General features: G+C 48.1%; 2 protein-coding genes across 7 annotated transcripts in view; one reads left to right on the top strand and one right to left on the bottom strand.

Moving 5' to 3' along the window:
• The window catches only part of SGCZ (sarcoglycan zeta), a 629,523-nt gene that overhangs the window by 132,917 nt on the left and 476,651 nt on the right, over positions 1-19,955 (top strand). The gene's annotated exons all lie outside the window — the stretch shown is intronic.
• On the bottom strand, positions 5,068-7,442 carry LOC143819629 (uncharacterized). Its single transcript, XM_077301477.1, has 2 exons — positions 6,928-7,442; positions 5,068-6,843 (listed from the first exon to the last, which is right to left on the bottom strand). Exons 1-2 carry the CDS (start codon positions 7,297-7,299, stop codon positions 6,124-6,126), a joined length of 1,092 nt encoding a protein of 363 aa, XP_077157592.1. The 5' UTR covers positions 7,300-7,442; the 3' UTR covers positions 5,068-6,123.

Below are 19,955 nucleotides of genomic sequence, written 5' to 3'. Positions count from 1 at the left end.
CTTAGAACAAAGCTACAGGCTAAAAGCATAAACATTTACCTTATAACTAGATGTTAGCTATCTGTTGAGAGTGATGATGAGTCATTGAAGGATTGAGTCCGAGCAGCTGGTGTTATGCCTAAGTATGAAATTTCTCATGATTTAGTATTTGCGGTATGGCAGGGGTGTAGGTGGAGCAAACTTCCCAGAGGGTTTGGAAGGTTGAGAGCCCTAGTTTATTGATTAATTTTGCATACAGGTAGTGGACAGACAATGATACACCTGTTCACCTTTTGCCCTTCATGGCAGTGGCATACAGACTCAAATAGGAGGTGCCTTTGCCTAGTTAATCATCATTCATGGTTATTAATGGATATATCACCATTAAATTCTATGTACTGATATAAATAATACATTCATTATGCCAGTATTCCATATACTTCTATACACTCTACCATCTGTCTATAGCTTTGGGGGCAGACTGTCATGGTGAAGGACCTGCCCTAGATTTCTACTTCAGGCCCCATGCTTCCTCTTTCTTTCCTCCAGGGATCCTCTGTTCCATTTGATTGGTCATTACTCTTTCAGATCGCTGTTCTTAGCACAGTGACCCAAATGGTACAAGTTGGGAAGAAGTGATCTGTTTCCTTGAAGAGCTCACACACAACTTTGATTTCCCTTTCAATCTACAGTTTTGACACTTCTGAACACTAAAGGAGTAAATAGTGGCCTGAATAGCCATGACTAACCCAACCCACCCTTGGAAGAGGCTGGCCTATGTGTTAGTGCACAAAGCACTTATTAGGACCCATCTCATCACTGAAAGGAAGACCATTCAGAACAGGGACTCATGCATAACCACAAAAGGCAACCTCATCTGCAAACATATTGTGGCTGCATCTGGATCAGTTGAATGAGCTTGTCATTCATAATAAATAGAGATACTGCAAAATGACCTGTAGATGACTGGTTATAAGAAGGCAGGGTCAGAACAGCAACTCATACAGAGATGCATGAACTAGCCACTTCAGCCATGGGTATGTTCTGTTTCTAGATGTCTATTATTGTGGCTTGAACATTTCCATCACATTTCAAAGCTTTGTCCCTTGGTAGAAAGTGTTTTTGTGAGCAAAGATCAGAATTTTTTCCATGTACAGTAAAATACATTTGCAACTTATTTTAAATTCTACTTTCTTTATTTCTTTATAAATAAGAGAGAAACTCTTCTTAATGAATGGGTAGATTTTTTAAAGAGTATTTTATTATGACTGCTAAAAGGAATGTTGCCCCTGACTGGAAACTAAACAGTGATAATAGCACTGAAAATACCCTGCCCTTGGGGTCCCCACCATTATTCTTTTAAAAAATCTTATCAAATAGAATCAGGCTCTCATTGCTTCCCAGGGTGGGGGGAAAACAACTCAAAATTCCAGCAGTTTAATTCCTGTGCAATTTTACATAGCTACTTTACAGAATATTACATATATTGTAAACTGACCAAATGAGATAATTTCTCATTCATAATGAACATCAAAGGAGGCTTCCAGGTTTAATAAGATCTCTGGGCTGCCCTGTTTAATAAGATCTCTTGCCTTTGCTAGAAAGGCAAGAAACAACTTCAATGTTTGTGTAAAGTCATTATCGAAAAAAAATAAAGAAGATTAGAGATGGCTCTTCCTTATCGCAGCACAGCCCCCCTCCCTTCTCTCTTGTTCTGCGATGGGCAGAAGGGATAAGGGAGAACTACGCCATGCGATAACTGATCTGTGATAATGGCTTCAAGCAAAGAAGCAATCTGAGCAAGAAGCTGGTTGTTTATCACAGGGAAAGAAACCAATTCCTAGCATGTTAAATGACCTTGCAAATGAGACCCCCTCTTTAGCAGGCAGTTTCTTTCCTGGCAGTGGCTTAGCTCCTCTGGCTGCTGTGGTGTGTTAGCATTGACTGGGGAACATCATAGAGGATGGGTAGGTTTCATTGGTCCTAAAAGAGGAGACATCCTTAAGGACTAGGCAGTGAGAGTCAGAGTGACCAGCTGCTCTGAGCACTCTGGTTGAGAAGGAATTGATTTGTTAGCTGTGTGTGCAGAAAGATTCATTTTCATTTGGGTGCTGGTTCAGGGGACAGTATGTCAGATCCTTAACTGAAAATTCAATCTGAGGAGAACTGAAGCTTTACTGTCTGGTCAGGTGGACCCAAAATTTTGATGTGGGTATCTGGGCAGTAAGGTTATACTCCCAATTCTGGCCAAATTGGAAGGAGAATTCTTCTAAGAAGAGAAGGAGGGTCTCCTGCCCAATTAAGAAGAGGAAATCTGGTGGAAGGATTTCCACAGACTGGTGTGTAAAAAAATGTTACAGATTCCTCAGTAGTGAGTGGGATACTGGTACTTCTAGGAGGGGGGGGGGAGTGGTGGCACTATCCAAGAATGGCCACCTTCTAGAAGCCAGGACAACTGAGTAGAACTCAAAAAGCTAAAAGAAAAATGGATGTGTTTTTGGACAAACACAGTAACACAGCATCTCAGTTTAAAAGAAAACAAGATCTGAAAGAAACAACTTTTAACTATTTTAAAGCCTTTAACTCAGAACTTCTGACAATAATATCTGTTTGTGTTGAAAAAGCTTGACTCCTCATTCCAACAGCCCTATTCTTCCTTGTAAAATAAAATATTTTATTTGTTGGTTGTTAAAGACCCCTCAGTGCTACTGCTGACAGATTTAAAGAAAAGGGGGCTCTACAACTTCTGCAGAATTTCCAAGGCTGAGTTAAAGCCAACAGATTTAACAGTGACAGAGTGGGATAGTGTGCATCACGTTATAACAAAGAAACCACACTATGACCCATTATGCACGGGCGTTTTAACGCACATTCGGGGTGGAATGGCGGCGACTAAAATCACCGATAACGCACGGTGCCGGCGGCAACGGGCTGCAGATTCGACGCACGCCGCCGGAAAAGTCGCGTTAGCGGAACGCGGAAGAAACCGCAGCTTCCTTAACAACCAGGGTCCAATCAGACGTGGCGTCGAAGCCGCCACGTGCATAATCGAGGAGTTCCGGGTTCAGCCCCCAGAGTCACAAGCGAAGCGGCTGCTGGAACGCAGCGGAGGGCACCAAAGGGAACGGGGACAGAAAGCGGCCGGAGATCACAAAAAAGGGGAGGGGAAGCAGGGGAGCCCTGGAGGCAACGGGCTGGGGCGCTGAGCTCCAGCGGGGGAGAGGGGCAGCATGTCCTTTGAGGGACGGCACAGAGGCCACCCAAGAACCCACTAATCCCCGAACCCCCCCACAACCACAAACGACACCAGAGACGAGGGTGCGGGTGAAACATACAAACTTTATAAAATAGTTAAAAAACAGTATAAAAGTGCAGATAAAAAACAGTATAAAAGTGCAGATAAAAAACAGTGAAAGTACAGTGCAAACCGGGGGACGAGAAAACAGGACACGCGAGGGGGGAAACAGTGCGAAAGGGGACGACCTAGGGGACGGACGGACCGGGGCAGCAAACAAGGGGAGGGGCGAACTGGGAGGCAACTAAGGGGACACCCGAACCCCCCCAAAGTCCAGCTTCAGGGCAGCGGGAGGTCGCCGGCGGCAGCTCACGTGGGCGGCGAGGAGGGTCCGGCAGCAGAGCAGTCCGTTGAAGCATCCCCTGCAAGTAGGGAAGAAAGGCACCCGGTGAGAGCGGTACCGGTACCAGAGGTCCCTACAGGGCCATGACGGCAAGGGAGCGCAGAACGGCCAGGCATGTGGCCCGGGTCCGCACAGTCGCCCGTTGCCGTCATACACACCCTCCTGCTGGCGTAGCATCCAGAGGGGAGCCCCAGCCTCCGCCCACATCAGGTCGAGGACGTCTGCGTGGGGCGGAGGTGGTCCTGGGGACCCGGCAGCGATGGCTCTCAGAGCCGCAAAGAAGGCTGCCCTCAGCCGCTCGAATTTCTCCCGGCACTGGCGGGGTGTGCGGGAGTATCCGGCGGCCTCGAGATACTCCGAGGCCGCTCGGAACAGGTCATAACAGTTGACCAGCTGCGGCGTGGTCATGAGGCGACGTGACGCGCCCATCGCCAGGCAGTGGAGCAAAAAGAGCTCCACAGCCCGGCATTGCCATCGGGCTCCGTCACGCCGCTCCCTCCACGTTCGCAGCATGGTCGAAAGTGACCAGCCCCTCCCAGGGACCGCCCCTTCCCACCACGCCCCCCTGGCGTCCGGCCGACAGTATCGCGAGGGGGACGGGGACCGCCCCCGACGTTCCTGGGAAGCCGGCATCCCCCGGACGCACTGACGCGTGTCACGACCGCCTATCGCCGGCCACGGTGCCCGTGCTCCCTGGCCACGCCGTGTAGACCCCGTTGCCGGCCACCTGGTTAGTGCAAGAGCACGCGGCCATAGCGAGCAGGGAGGCCATGGCAGCGCGCCGTCCACAGACCCCTGCCCCAGCGCCCGAGGTGCCACCTGCCCCAGCGGACGACTACCCGACCCCTAGCTCGTCGGCATCGGCAAGCACGGGCGAGCAGGGGGGACGGGGCCGTAGCTGGAGGGAGCATGAGGTCGTGGCTCTGCTGGAGGTCTGGGGCGCCCCGGACATCCAGGAGGCCCTGCACGCGTCCCACAGGAACCGTGAGGTGTTCGAACGGGTCTCCAGGGACCTGCGGGAACGAGGGGTCGTTCGCAGCGCCTTGGAATGCCGGACGAAGACCAAGGCGCTGCGGCAGGAGTACTACCGTGTCCGCGAACATAACGACCGCACGGGAGCTGAGCCAGCCACATGCCCGCACTACCGGAGGCTGGCTGATATTTTGGGCACGCGCGGCAGTGGGCGGCCGCGACGGGTGGCACGGAGCCTCAGTGTGCGCCGTGTTCCCCGGCCGCCCGAGGTGGTGGAGGCTGAGTGGGCGGGCCGGGGACGTCCACCGAAGAGACCGGCATCCGCCGGTGGGGCTCCGCAGCCTCCACGGGTGCCCTCTAGGCAGCGGGAGCCACGGCCAGGTAATGGCCCCGGGGGGCGGCCGCCCGGCCAGTAGGGTGGGGGGGCCACGCCACAGCCACCGAACCCAACCCCTGTCTCTGACCCCCACCAGGGCCATCAACGGCGCCGGTGTCGCCTGGGGGGGACAGCGACCATGCCGGACAGACAGACGAGGAGTCAGCCGGGACCCAGGAGACGACGGGTACCATGGGTTGCCAAGCGGGTGGGATGGGTGGTGTGGGAGCCGTGGGAAGGGCTGGCCAGCAGCCGGCTCCCCAGGTGTTTTGGCCCGACGGCGGACTGCCACCCCGGGCCAAGGCGCCGCCCTTCATGTCGCCCATAGGTGCAGCATGGGGGGATGCCCCGGACAGAAGCCCAGTCTCCCCGGACGTGGCCTCCGAGTCCGAGCGACAGGGGGAGGACTCTGCAGGTGCGTGCGATGGCGCAGAGGGACAGGGGGGGCGCTGGGACGGCCGTTCCCCACCACAACACACCTATTCACATGCAGGTGGAGGCGGTGGGGACGGCGATGGCGGCGAAGAAGGGGAGGGGCCGGCCCTGGACCTCGGGGCGCTCTCTGCCGAGGAGCGGCTACAACGGGAACGCAGGCGCCGCCGCCGCGTCGCCCTCCTCACCACTGTGGGGGAACGGCTTCTGGAGCAGGGGGAGGAGGACTTGGACGAGCGTCGCCAGTTGCAGGCCACGCTGCTGGAGCTCGGGAGGGCGGAGGGCGAGCGGGACCGCCAGGAGTGGGCAGAGTTCCGGGACCTGCACCGGGAGACGATGGCCGGGCCAGCTGCCACCTTCGCGACAGCTACAGGAGTCCTGGACCGCATAGCGACAGCCCTGGAGCGGATGACTTCCATGGATGGCGCCCCTGTCCCCGCCGCTGTCATCCCACCGGCCGAGCCACCCCTTGCAGCTCCCATTCCTGGGCTCGTGGAGGCTCCGGTCGCCATGGCACAGGGGGAGGGGGCGGCGAACGGGGTAGACGGCGTCGAGGACACCCCTCCACGCCGCGGTGCGCGGGGGCGAGCCAGGGGCGCTGCCACGGGGGGCCGACGCCGGCCCCGGGGAGGCCGCGGGCCCCGGCGCTTGTAAACCGGTGACAAATAAATGGCCGTCCCGTCAGTGGGGTGGCCCTTACCTTCCCCTGTGTCACGTGTCCGTCATTCACCTGGCGCCCCTCCGTGGCCGGCGGTCGAACATGTAGGCAGCCACTGCGTCCCTGACGCGTTGCCCCTGCTGCCGTGTGCGCAGCCGCTCCCGCCGACTGGGCAGCCCTTCCTCCTCGACCTCAATGGTGTCCCTGGGCGGCATCTCCAGACGGAGTTCATGGCCGTGTGCCTCGCAGATGTTGTGCAGGATGACACAGGCTATGATCACCGGGGTCACGTTCACTATGGCGGCCTGGAGGGTGGACAGCAGGCATCGCCAGCGTCCTTTCAGACGGCCGAACGCCCGTTCCACCACATTGCGTGCCCGGCAAAGACGGCCATTGAAGTACGCCTCCACCGCATTCCGTGGGGGGGCATAGGGCTTCATGAGCCACCGGCGTTGGGGATAGGCCCCATCGGCAACTATGAGGGCTGGCACGCGAACCCCCTGCATCGTCACGGTGGGGTTCCCCGGGACGTACGCTCCAGCGTCCATGGCAACGCGTAGGTTAGACTGCTGGAAAACGAAGGCGTCGTTCCGCCGACCACCCCAGCCTGCCTCCGCGTCAATGAAACGGCCTGTGTGATCCACCGTCCCCTGGAGGATGACCGAACAGAAGCCCTTCCTGTTCCCGTATTCGTCGTAGCGCCTCCCGGGGGCACGGATGGGGATGTGGCAGCCATCCACGGCCCCGATGCAGTGCGGGAACCCTAGGCGGCCGAACCCATCCATGATCTGTGGATGGAAGGGGGCGTTAGGCTGCGGGAATAGCGCCCCTTGGTCCCCTGGCCGCCACTGTGCCCTGCCTTGTCTACCTACCTCGCCGACCCCGTCTCCCAGACACACTACCGTCCGGTACAGCTCCGCTTCCATCGCTAGGCACACCTCCCGTATAATCTCCCCCGCCGTGGCGACCCCAACACCAAACTGGTGGGCGACGTCTCGATATGTGTCCCCTGTCGCCAAGTACCATAGAGCGATAGCGACCCGTTTCTCCACGGGGATGGGCATCCTCATGTTGGTGGCTTGTCTCTCCAGCCGCCCCTGTAGGGCTGTCACGATCTCCTGGAATGTGCTCCGCGTCATGCGGAAGTTATCGATCCAGTGGTCGTCGCTCCAGCTAGCTGTCACATAGTTCTCCCACCAGTCTCGGCTCCGCCGTTCAGCCCAGCGGACCCTCGGGAACCGCATTGCGGACAGGACGTGCCACCGGCGGATGGCACCTCGCCTCCAAGACAGAGAGGCACCCCACCATGTTCCCCATCTGCGCCATGAGTGCACGGCTCGGCGCCGCCTCCGCTTCCTTCGTCGCCGCTCGCGCTGCAGGACAGTTGTGCCCGTCGCCAGCATTAGACCGAGTACGCCGCCTACTATGACAGCGATTGCTGATGCCACCTGTGCGGCCACCACCACCGGTACCCTATTATCCATTGTGTTTCTGGGGCCGCCGGCTACGGTGCTTGTCCCCCCCCCCCGTCCCTGTCGGACCCGGTAGGACTGCGCCTGCGCAGCCTGCTTCCGCCCTTCCTGGCTCCGCCGCCCGACGCGGCGCCAGCTTGCCGACGCAGCGGCGCGCTAGCCTCGCTTCCTTTGGACTGCGCATCGACGTCTCGAGACCTCCCACTCCGGGTTTTGCCGCCGTCGCACCCCGTTCCGTGCATAACCGGTATGCGTCGCGTCTTCCCCCTCCGCGTTTTCCATGTGACCCGAAATCGCCGTTTCGGCGGCCGTGCATAATGGGCCTATAAGGGCAGCTCATTTTATTGTGGGAAGAAATAATTACCTGAGTGGAGATTGGGGTTTGCCATTCCCCCCCCCCCACCGCCAACATGAACATGGGGATAGTGGTTCACTGTTATCTGTCAAGCTGTCAAATACATCTATTCTCCCCACCCAAATGCTGCAACAGCACTCAAGAAACTTTTAATCACTAGTTGTTTCCTGATTTTCACCAGTCCAGTGTCTCTCTGTCATCTTTTTGAAGCCACCAACTGTGAAAGATTTGGTACTAGAGGATTGTGTGACTTTTAACACATATAAAAGTAATATGAAACATGTGGGAACGTGCTAGGACTTCTATTCTGTTACTTAAGAGACTTTGGTTATGTGCAATTGCTATTACATAACTGAGGAAGTCTGACAATGAAACTAGCTATTATCTGGGATACTAGTTTTGGTTGTTCTTGATGATTGTTATTAAAGATTCTGAAGGCAAGAAACTTTTTTTTTCTTGCTTTATGTTGACCACCAGTTGAAATATAAACATTCTTCTGAAACTTAAAGGGTTTTATGAGCCACTCAGTTGTTTTCTGGTTTACACAAACCTCCCATGTGTACTTCAACTTTGTTATCTTCCTCCTTGAAAAAGCAATCTGAAGATGTGGCTCACTATCACATAGGAAGAAACCAATTCCTAAAATATTAAATAACCTTACAGATGAATCCACTAACAGTTTCCTACTAAGATCAAGATATTCAACTATGCATGCTAGCAAGATCACTTGAAAAAGTTGTCCACCCCCCCTCCACACACACACACAGTGAAATAGATCTTTACTTTGTTTGGAATTTTGTTTTTAAACTTAAGCATCTATTTCAGTTAGGGATGCCAGTCCCCAGGTGAGACCTGAGGATCCCCTGGTTTTACAGTATTATATTCCATTGAGGTCCCATTCCACCCCAAATCCCATCCACTCCTGGTTCTGCCACTAAAGTCTCCAGGTATTTCCCAACCCAGACCTGGCAACTCTAATTTTTATGTGCTTTTATGTGATTTTAATGTTTTATTGTGAACTGCCGTGAGACCTTTTGGTGAACGGTGGTATACCAGATTAAATAATAAATTAATAAATAAATAATTTCACTCAGTATCCAGTATTATTATTATTATTATTAGATTTCTAGCCCACCGCTCCCCTAAGGCTTGCGGTGGGTAACAACATGTAAAACCCCCATAAAACCCCTAATACATAAAACATCTAAAACAATCCCCAACCCACCCTACCTGATGGCGGCGGAACTATCCAAGAAACCAGGGGTCACTCCTTATGTAGATGTAGAGGGGGGGCCCAATCTAAAAAGCGGGGGCACTGGCCTCAAGCATAAGACTGGCAGAAGAGCTACATTTTGCAGGCCCTGCGGAAGGATGGCAAATCCTGCAGGGCCCGCAGCTCCTCCGGGAGCTCATTCTACCAGGCGGGGGCCAGGACCAAAAAGGCTCTGGCCCTGGTCGAGGCCAGACGCACCTCCAGGGGGCCAGGAACCACCAATAAATTAGTCCCCGCAGTGCATAACGCCCTGCAGGGGGCATAAGGCATCAGGCGGTCCCTCAAGTATGTGGGTCCCAGACTGTGGGGGGCCTTAAAGGTTAAAACCAAAACCTTGAACCTGATCCAGCTAGCAATCGGTAGCCAATGCAGCTGCCTCAGCATGGGCTGGATATGGGCCCTCCAAGCTGTTCCTGTGAAGACCCTAGCAGCCGCATTTTGTACCAGCTGTAATTTCCAGATCAGGCACAAGGGTAGGCCTTTATAGAGTGAGTTAAAGAAATCTATTCTGGAGGTAACCGTCGCATGGATCACAGTGGCTAGGTGGTCAGGAGACAGATAAGGGGCTAGTAGCTGGGCCTGACGAAGATGGAGAAAAGCCTGGCCACACCTTCTTGAAAATGAAACAATTCATTTTCTATTTTATAAGGATTTCTTGTTTTCGTATGTTTGCACTTCCCTCCTTTTCTTCAGGGCACTATCCAGGTCTGCTTACCTCATTTGTATTCCTTCCAACAGCGTTTTGAGTTGGGCTATGCTGACTTAAGGTTGCCAGTAAGTTTCATGGATTTGTGGGATTTGTCCCAAATTCTGCCAGATCCTAATCCTGGCTTTCTCAGCCAGTTTTTCTTGAAACCCTGGGGTTTCTTGATTGCCTTGGAAGGTTTTCCGGAATGGGTGGGAGTTTAATTTAATATATTTTTAAAAATTTGTTCAACATTTATTAGGTGATAAGACCATAGATGGCCATGTTGACCTGCCCCCCAATGGTTAATGATGGACCTGGGGAGGGGTTAGAAGGGGAAGGCCCCCAGGTAGGCATGTACACAAGTATGCTCCCCAACCATATTCTGCACAATTGTGCCACTTCTTAGGTTTCTCGAAGCCTGATAAATGTTTCAGGGTTTCTCAACAGTAAAAAAAGATGAGAAAGCCTGCCCTAGTCCAACACTCCAAGCAGAAGAACATCACAATTTTGTGTATAGTAAATGATGATAACAAAGTTCCATATGCTCCAAATCTTAGTCTAGGCATTCAGATTCTATTATAGGGTTATATTTTGCTACTGAATAAATAAAACCCACCACATATTGAAAGAAGAGGGTAGTGACTCAAGTGCTTCTACTACATATTATTCAATAGTGACCTATTTTATGCAACTTTTCCATATGATACAAATCAAGCAACCACCTAGCTCCGAACACTTTATGGTTGGTGGCTGCTAATATTTTTGGAACCCTGTTCTTTTTGTCTGTGGTATCAGTTGCAGCATAATTCACCTTTTGCTGGTTCAGCATATTCCAGATCCATCTTTAAGTGTTCTATAGTAGACTGTAAAGATATAACCACTGCATTTGATGGCTTTATAGGCTGCTATTACCCCAATACTCATAGAAGCTTTGCAGCAGTATTAATTTCATGCTATTAGATGGAATTTCCCTTCTTATAACTAGAATTAAATGTAAGAAACCAATTGGCAATAGTCATAGATGTCCTCTTTTTATCCTAATATACCATGCTCTGGCTATTTTTGGACAGCTTTAAAAGTATAATTTTGTTGCAGTTCATTGCCTTAATAAAACTTTCAGGAGTCTAACAGTTTCTCTAAGGTAACCATGTGTCTTGGCACATGAAATGATCAGGAAGAAATGCCAAAATCCTTTTTTTCAAATGCAGTCGGTTACCACATGTAACAATATTGTCTAATTTAAAATAATAATTGTGTACCATCAAATTTCAGTAGACTCTTAGCAACCCATTAAATTTCACCTCGTGGAGTTTTCAAGTCAAGAGATGAGCAGAGATGGTTTTCTATTGCTTTCCTCTGAATGACAACATTCATCCTTCCTTGGTTGTCTCCCATCCAAGTACCAACTGTGACCAGCCCTGCTTAATTTCCAACTTCTGGTGAGATCAGATGGTGGGAGTGATAATCATCTTGTGCATTTTTCATTTCTTGTAACTTGTTCTGTTCTCTATGAAACAGACAAAATAACTATTCAGGATAATAGACACTTCCCAGGTTCTTTCTTTTTTGGGGAGAGGAGGGAGAAGTAGCATTGCTATGGAAATCAAAGTTTCTTTTTCTTAAATTCACTTTTGTAAATAGAGCCATTGATTACTTTTATTTTCTCCCCGTCCCTTTAAAAAAAAGAGGGATTTCTTTCTATTCTCTTTCATTTCTCTTTGTAGAAAAATCAATGCAACCTTTGGTTACTTCAGCCCTTGCAGCTGTTTTATGTTGTACAACAAAGGTAGCACCCTAGCAGGAAGATAGAAAGGTTTACGAAGGCATTGCCTACTTCTGAGCATCTACAGACTAAAATACTGACATTCTCCAGAACCTCTCTTCCTGCTCCTCCCATCTTTGAACTTCTCTGTGATCAAAACTAAACTTATTCAAAACAGACTCTACATTCCTAAAAACAGGAAAAAGAAATGGATAAATTTCAGGGAGAAATATGAATTAACATGAATTAAAAGGTCATTGTTGTTTGTTCTTAACAGTGCTGTGGGAGGGGGAGTGTTGGAAACATGACCTCTAATCGCTGAAGGTCAACCTACATGAAAAAAGGGAATGGTAATATGTCTTGACAGATTCTGGGTGTCAGGAAATGGGTTTGTTCAGGCTCATCAGTGCTTGGGCAAAACGAGCATTCCACCCAGCTGGAGGAAGGTAATGGATGGCTATCAGTATAAAAAGAAAGGGTGGTTCTGACGTTTCAAGGGATAAATGGAAAAGCAGAGAGCCATGGCTGTGACATGGCTAGAGCCTTGTGTGAGTCTAGTATCTCTCTGTATAGGGATGTCAACAGTGGAACGTTTCTGTGTTCTTTCCTGTGCTATACCTCTGCTTCGGTAAATAACACAAACATTACAAAATATGCCATATCACCAGTGTTCTCTTTTCCAAAGGGAACGAGCCTAAGTACATAATCATCTATGGAATTTCTCACCATTCAGGGATATGAGGCTTGTGTGGCAACCTTCTCAGTTGTGGCAACAAAACAGTGAAATTCCCATTCAAGTTTGTGTGCCTCCCTCTATCAGTCTTTTCCATCAGAGGGGGGGGGGCAGGGTGGTGGTTTTTGTTTTGTTTGGCATGCCCCAATAACTCTTATTCTCCTTTCTGGTTTAGGTGTTGTATGTGCTTGTATGTTTTTATTGATTTTTTAAAATGTCATTTCAAGGTTCAAATGTTTTATTGTTTCTACTTTCCCCAACATGGAGATTGTATACCGGCTAAAAAGGTAGCATAAAAGGCTTTCAAATAAATACATAATAAATAAATATGGTACTAGCTCTGACATTATTTCTCTTGAGAATCAGCAGTCAACATAGGGATTACATACTTGATGTCTGGTTTGTAGATCTCTGGTTCACTGAACACACTGAACAAACCAGCTTGGTGTAATGCAAGGTTTCTCAACCAGGGTTTCGTGAAACCTTGGGGTTTCTTGCTGGACCTGCAAGAGTTTCCCAAATGGGTGGAAGTTAATTAATTTTAATATATTTTTAAAATTTGTTAAACATTTATTGGGTGATATGACCTGCTTCCCCCTCCCAAAATGGCCAATGATGGGTCTGGAGAAGGTTGGAAAGGGAGGGGTCCCAGGTGGGTGTGTGCTCAGCTATACTTCCCATCCATATTCTGCATGTTTGTACCACTTCTGGGGTTTCTCAAATCCTTAAGAATGTTTCCCAGTGGTAAAAATCTTCAGAAAGTCTGATGGTGTGGTTTGATTGTCATGCTAGGACCTGAGACAACTGGGATTGAATTCTTGTTCTATCATGGAAGCTTGCCAGGTGACCCTAGGGTTACCATAGTCTGACTGCCTAATAGGGTTTCCAGGTCCCCCCGGCCACACTTGGGGGATGGGGGGGGGGCTAAAGTTGCCATATCCAGGTTGGGAAACTGGAGATTTGGGGATGAAGCCTGGTAAGGACAGGGTCCTCCGTGGGGTACAATGCCATAGTGCCTGCCCTTCTTCAGGGAAACAGATCTCTGTAGACTGGAAATGAGCTGTAATTCTGGAGGATCCCCAGGTTCCACCTAGAGGCTGACATCCATGCACCTTAACCTACTCCTGAAAGTTGTTGTGGAGAGACTACACTGCACCTTTGATCACCAAGAGGGAAAAAAGTAAAAACATAAGCAGGGCTCTTCAAAACTAAATGGTGAAGCACTCTTAAAGAGGCTGTAACTATGGCAACCTGAATGAAGGCCAGCAACAGCAAATCATTATGAAGGCACTGTTCAGTCACAGTCCTATAGATGAACCATGTTAGAGGCCTACTTAAATGGAAAAATCAAAGGGGGACTTCGTACATTAAGAATAGATTGCTAATATAGACTGCCATATAGTAAGAAATCTTGTGTTACTGCATATTATCTTAGCTCCCATTTGAAAATATTTCTTGGGCTAGAATAAAACAACTACCTTTGAACCAGATCTAGCTTTTACATTTCCTCTGATGCACTGAGGAATGCTAGAAATGATTTCTGCTTTATGTGATTTTTCATTGTGATGCTGCTGCTTGAGAGACCAAGGCCAGTCATTCCCCTTGTAGAATTGTCAACCTCCAAGTGGAAGCCAAAGATCTTCCAGAATTACAATTTATAATCCCAGGTGACTGCAACGTCCATGCAGACTCATCGTTTCCAGGACTTGGCCTGGACCTGGTGTCAGCCATAGTGATGCTAGGTTCTCACACTTTGTTGCTAGTCCCACCCAACAGACTGGCCATACCCTTGATTTGATCTTTCTTGCAGGGATAGAGGTGGATCTGGTGGCAAGTAATCCCATAGTCAGACCACCATGCCCAGAAGAAGGAGAAGTAAAGAAGTATATCATTAACAGCCCAAGTAAAAGATAAAAAGTAAAATACTTCTCCAAGAGCATCACCTGCTGTGTTATCTCCTCACCGCCGCCATCTTGTCCCGACCACCATGCCCTAAAGGCCCGGTTGAAGGTAACACCCCATCTCTGTTTTGGTGACGGGCATATTTTAGCCCACCTGTGGAGACTTACTGATGCCAAAGGATTCCTGAGTGCTCTGTGGGTCCCAATAGCCTCTGGCGACTCATTGGCAGCCCTGGTAGAGGACTGGAAATTTCACCTTACAGCCGCCATTGACAAGATTACTCCTCATTGCCCTCTCTGCTCTTGCCTCAAGCAAGCCCCATGGTATACCCAGGGGCTTCATGAGAAGAAGAGGGAAGTGAGATGGCTAGAGCGAGTGTGGCAAAGAACTCATGACAAAATGTCAAGAACATCCTACCGCACGCTTATGAAAGCATATGGTTCAAAATGCCAGTTAGCTTCCAGAGCAGGTTTAAGGTTTTGGTTCTTACCTTTAAGGCCATCCACAGCTTGGTCCCTGCATATCTGAAGGACCACTTGTCTCCTTAATAATGTGTATTTGTTGGTTTTAGGGTTATTACAGTGTGATTATATTGTGTATAGTTTTGATTTAGTAGCTGTCTTGGTGCCCTTCAGAGGTCAGAAAGGCAGAGCACATTAAAACAAGTTGCAAAACATTTCTGAGCTATAGAAACAAGTTTAAAAGATCCCTCTCTTAATTAAAATCTTGGGTAAAAAGAAATATTTTAATCTGACATTTAAAAAAATCACAGGGTAGGTGTTAGGTGTCCCTTAAGGGCAGATCATAGGGTAGGTGCTAGGTGACTCTCCACAGAAGAAGTGCCACCATGGAAAAAGCCCTGTCTCTGGTCACCACCTACCTCACTTCTAAGGGAAGGAGCACAGGCTGGTTTGGTGAGCTGGGCAGCAAAAAAAAGGTCAAGCAACATCATTTCTACCCCCTTAGATACAAGGAAAGTAAAACGAGGCTCAGCTACTTATGATGTACAGTTGAGAATTGCAGTAGTATGGCTCAGGGTGCTGTGGTTCTCAGTTCTACGTATGAAAGCAGCTATGCACTTAATTGCAATACTCCAGCAAAGGAGAACTTTGAATAAACTGGGCTTCTGTGTACCTGTCTGAAGTGGGGGGGCATCTGGTTCCATTCGACTGGAAAGTTCATGTCTTTATGCAGACCACTAACATATCATATAGCTCACAGTATCTGAATCTCACAGTATCTGATTAGACTTGAGACCAAGTAATGGAGTAAATGTGCAAAGTCATTTCACTGCTCTCCAAAATGCAAGCTGCCATACCCTCCCTGCCTCTTACCATTTCCTCAGCATTTCCTCTCTCAAGGTACATTCAAACTGCAAACTAAGTGGTAGAACTGATTTTAAACATCATTATTATTTTCTTTTAAAAATATTTATTAATGTTCCGTTGAAAGAAGCTGTTCATGTCATTCAGGGTTTTCCTGATCCATTTGATTGTGCATTTAAAACAAACAAACAACCCTCCCTTGATTTTAAAGTTTTCATTTGTTTGTAAATTTCAAGATGACAAGCTTATTTGAATAACCTCATGAATATGTCATGTCCACAGCAAATATTCCTCTGCTGGGTTTCATATTGTTTGACTTACAGTTGTCAGTGTATTCTGCTGTGGAAACCATTCTTCTGCGACATGTTTATCGAACTGGATTGTATCAAATCTTTTCAGATTTTCATACACTATTAATTTAAAATGTTACTCTAAAAACTAGCACAAGTTCAATGAACTGATCTGAATGTGTTTATGTTTTGTTATGCAGTAACTTTTGTTAACCATGAAATTGTGTTGATATGCAGAGCTGCATTGCCCCACCTTCCTCAGTCATTTACTTATTTCCACCACACTGAGTGTCAAAAATGGAAATCAGGATCTATTTTTGATATTCTGTGTATTAAAATCATAATATTAGCAGCATAAGAAAAAAAAAACCTATAAATGTATCTCTGTAGCTCAATGTTGTCTTTGGGTTCTTCCCCATTCTCATTTTCTTCACTGGTGTGCCCATATTGCTTAACTGTATTTCTCCCCATGCTTTATGCCCTCTAGTGGTCGATTCAATATTGCATTGCTGTATGTCTAATGCAAAAATCTGCAGATTTGAACCACAGGTTTTTATGCTGGACATGCAGTGGTATAATACCAGATCAGCCACTAGAGGGAGTAACAGACATGTAGGGAATCAATAGGGACATGCAAGTGATGCAGATATGAATGAGGAAGAGCTCTGTGTCTGCTTTGACCGGCAACAGCTGTTCAGTGTTCAGTCACAAGAGATCTTCCTTTAACACTAACTACCAGAGCTGCCAGAGCTTGAACCTGCTTGCAAGATACATGCCCTGACTCTTTTTGCCTTCTAAAATTGCAGGTGATAGCTGACAGGAGGCAGAGGGAAGACTGAGAGTAAACAACAGTGCAGTCTTAGGCAGAGTTACACCTTTCAAGCCCATTGAATTCCATGGACGTCAGTATAATTCTGCTTTGGATTTTAGTGATAATCATACAGAATTAGGTCCAGGCAGTTTTTTCCATGCAATCTGGGTCCATATCTTTGTCCCATTAACTCGAGCTATTTTGGTAGTCAAAGAAGACAGCCCCCCTGCCTTTTTACCAATGGAAATATGGGCTAAATTCCCCGACCCTCCAAAATGGACACTCTTCAAGGTGTTCTGGCACTTCTAGCAGCTTGCTGAACAAACAGCTCCATAGGTTCACAGGTGTGAACTGAACTACAGCTGCTCACGCTTGCCTGTTCCTAATGCTTAATGGAGTATTTCAGATTTAATCCATTTACTGTCTGTACTTTTTGCATAATTTTTCGATATCTCACTGCTTCGTTAATATCCTTGAATGATTTGAAAACATTTGTTTTGCCACACCGCGTGTGTTAATGACTGGAGCTGTTCGGAATTTGTTCAACCCTCTCCAAGCAAGAATTACATTTCTTTTTGGATGCTACCCTACAGCCCTGGTGGTCTGGATAAAGGGAACATTAAAACACAAAGCACAATAGGGAACTAATTGAAATCCGGTTTGTCTTCTGTGTGGTAGATTCCTCTCTGTGCATTTGTAAAATTGTGGATTTATTAGATGTGGGTCAGACTGTCGGAACTGTGTGGCAGCGTTTCTTTTGTCCTCCTGATTGGCATGAAATGGGTTGGACCATGAAAGGGAGATGAAACAGATAGAGCCTAAGAATTCCACAACTGAACTCAGAGTGGCTTCCTATTGTTCCACGCGCAGGCAGATTGCACACTGAAGTCCGTAACATGGTCTCTCTTAGAGACTAATGAAAGAGTCACAATGGCTGATTATCATGGTTGCTATGTAGATATATCTGCTGCCTTTATTACTGGCTTGGGGTGATGATCAAAGTTACCAGTAAATGGGCTTGAAACATTTAAAAACAAAACCCAAATGAACCTCTGAGGTAGCAAAAGGGAAAAAAAAAAGGATGCAGTAATTGAAAATTATCCAACTGGTTATGGTCATGCATCCAGCCTTGTACTGAGCTGGATTGTTGCAGTCCCATCCCAAACAGAAGTAACCCCTTTTCAATCCATTGTCAGTGGGCTTACGGAGGGGGCGATTGTGCTTAGGATGGGCTCTTGGCCCATCAGTGTCAGTATTGTTTTCAATGGCAGGAGTTCTCCATGACCTTTGGTGTCATCTACTACTTTATCTTTTAACTGGGGGCGGGAACAGGAATCAAGCCTTCTGCCTGCTAAACAGGCTGTCTGTAATCTTTATGATATTTGAGCAGTTTGAAATAAAGATATTCAGTAACTAGTGAATGTAGGATAAAGATGGTGTGAGCCAGACATTCCTGGGGAGTCTGTTGCCCAAAGTAGGTGCCACCATAGAGAAGGCCCTGCTGTGTGTGTATTGCTGGGGATGTTAGGGATGGGACGTTGTTTCCCCCATATCTTTATTTTATACTGTTGATATTGTTGTATTTTATGGCTTTTATGTCAGGGGTTTTAATGAGAATTTTTTAGATTCTATCTGACATTTGTAACCCGCCATGAGCCTTTGGGGAGTGGCGGGAAATAAATCACAAAATAAATAAATAATAAATAAAAGTTGATGTCATTTCATGTTTGATACCACACAGATCGCAGCTACTTCCTATACTCCCCTCTAATTCTCAGGATTCTGTATAAAATAACTGAGCAAGTATAATAACGGAAAAGAATGAGATATAATAGGAAGTCTGATTAGGAATTCTGATGTACTTGAAAACCTCCCTTTTTGAGTAGTCCAAGTAAAACATATTACATGGCTTTGGTGTTTGGATATTATTGGCAAAGTTTGAATATACAGCAAACAGAGCATCAGGCTACTTAAAACATAGGTAAAGGTAAAGGTGTCTCCTGTGCAAGCACCAGGTCATGTCTGACCCTTGGGGTGACGCCCTCCAGCGTTTTCATGGCAGACTCAATACAGGGTGGTTTGCCAGTGCCTTCCCGTTTACCCCCCAGCAAACTGGGTACTCATTACCGTTTACCCCCCAGCAAGCTGGGTACTCATTTTACCGACCTCAGAAGGATGGAAGGCTGAGTCAACCTTGAGCCGGCTGCTGGGATTGAACTCCCAGCCTCATAGGCAGAGCTTCAGACTGCATATCTGCTGCCTTACCACTCTGTGCCACAAGAGGCTCTTGTACTTAAAACAGAAATGTTTTATTTATGGAGAAAAACAACTCTGCACAGGAAAAGAACAGAAGAGACCCATCTAGCCAGCTATTATCTGCAGCCATTCTGTCTGTTCTTCTGTTGTTCTGGAGGCAAGCAGGGATGAAATGTGCTCAAAAGAGCAGGAAGCCTCCAAGGAGCCAATCAGGACACAGGAGGACACTAGTTGAAAAATTCCAGGAAATTCCTCTTCTAACTAAGCTAAATATATATATATCCTCTCATGCTCCCGGCAGAATACTCTTTATTTTCTGCTCAATCTTTCACTCTGCAAATCATGCATATTCCAACAGATTATGTGTGTGAGAGACAAGCTGTTTGTTTGTTTTTTCCAAATGGCAGCCTGCCTCTTTCCCTGATTCAGGGGGGGGGAAAACCCTCATTTGGTTTGGATTTCATCCACCAAGCAACTTGTGGGCTTTAACTTCAAGAGTTGGGGGAAAGACTTCATCAGCTGCAGAAATCAGATATTCAGACTCTGCAGTAAGTAATGGGAAGGTTTTTAAAAATACACTGCTATGAGTGGTCATTTTGGCTGAACAGGGGAAATGTTTCTGTCAGTTACAGCAGTGGTCCCCAACCTGCGGCCTGCGGCCTGGTGCCGGGCTGCAAAGGCCATGGCACCGGGCCACGGCTCCCTCTCCCCAGGAAACTTCTTACTGCGGGAGGGTGGGGAGAGGGAATCAGGGCCGCACTGCACACTGTGCATGCGCGGCCGAAATCGCGCATGCGTGGCACTTTTGAGCGATGCGCAGGCGCGGGCCGCACATGTGCGATGCGCAAGTGGGGCAGTTGCCCTGCCGGTCCCCAGCCTCAGAAATGTTGGGGACCACTGAGTTACAGGGACTGGGAATAAGTCGCTCAGACTGAGGAAGACCCAGTCCTTCTACAGTGCAATCCAAAGCAAAGCTAAACCCTTTTAAGTGATTTGTTATTGTGCTGCTAATTTCCCCCATCGTTGTTCCTCT

The sequence above is a fragment of the Paroedura picta genome, chromosome 10 (genome assembly GCF_049243985.1).
Source record: "Paroedura picta isolate Pp20150507F chromosome 10, Ppicta_v3.0, whole genome shotgun sequence".
NCBI classification, from domain to species: Eukaryota; Metazoa; Chordata; class Lepidosauria; order Squamata; family Gekkonidae; genus Paroedura; species Paroedura picta.
The sequence above is the reverse complement of the archived record's forward strand: the minus strand, read 5'-3'. Positions and strand labels throughout refer to the sequence as shown.

Coding starts and splice junctions, on each gene's coding strand:
- LOC143819629 (XM_077301477.1), bottom strand. CDS start 7,299: ATGCGGTTCCCGAGGGTCCGCTGGGCTGAACGGCGGAGCCGAGACTGG. Junction 6,844..6,927: donor TGGGAGACGGGGTCGGCGAG/GTAGGTAGACAA, acceptor TTCCATCCACAG/ATCATGGATGGGTTCGGCCG.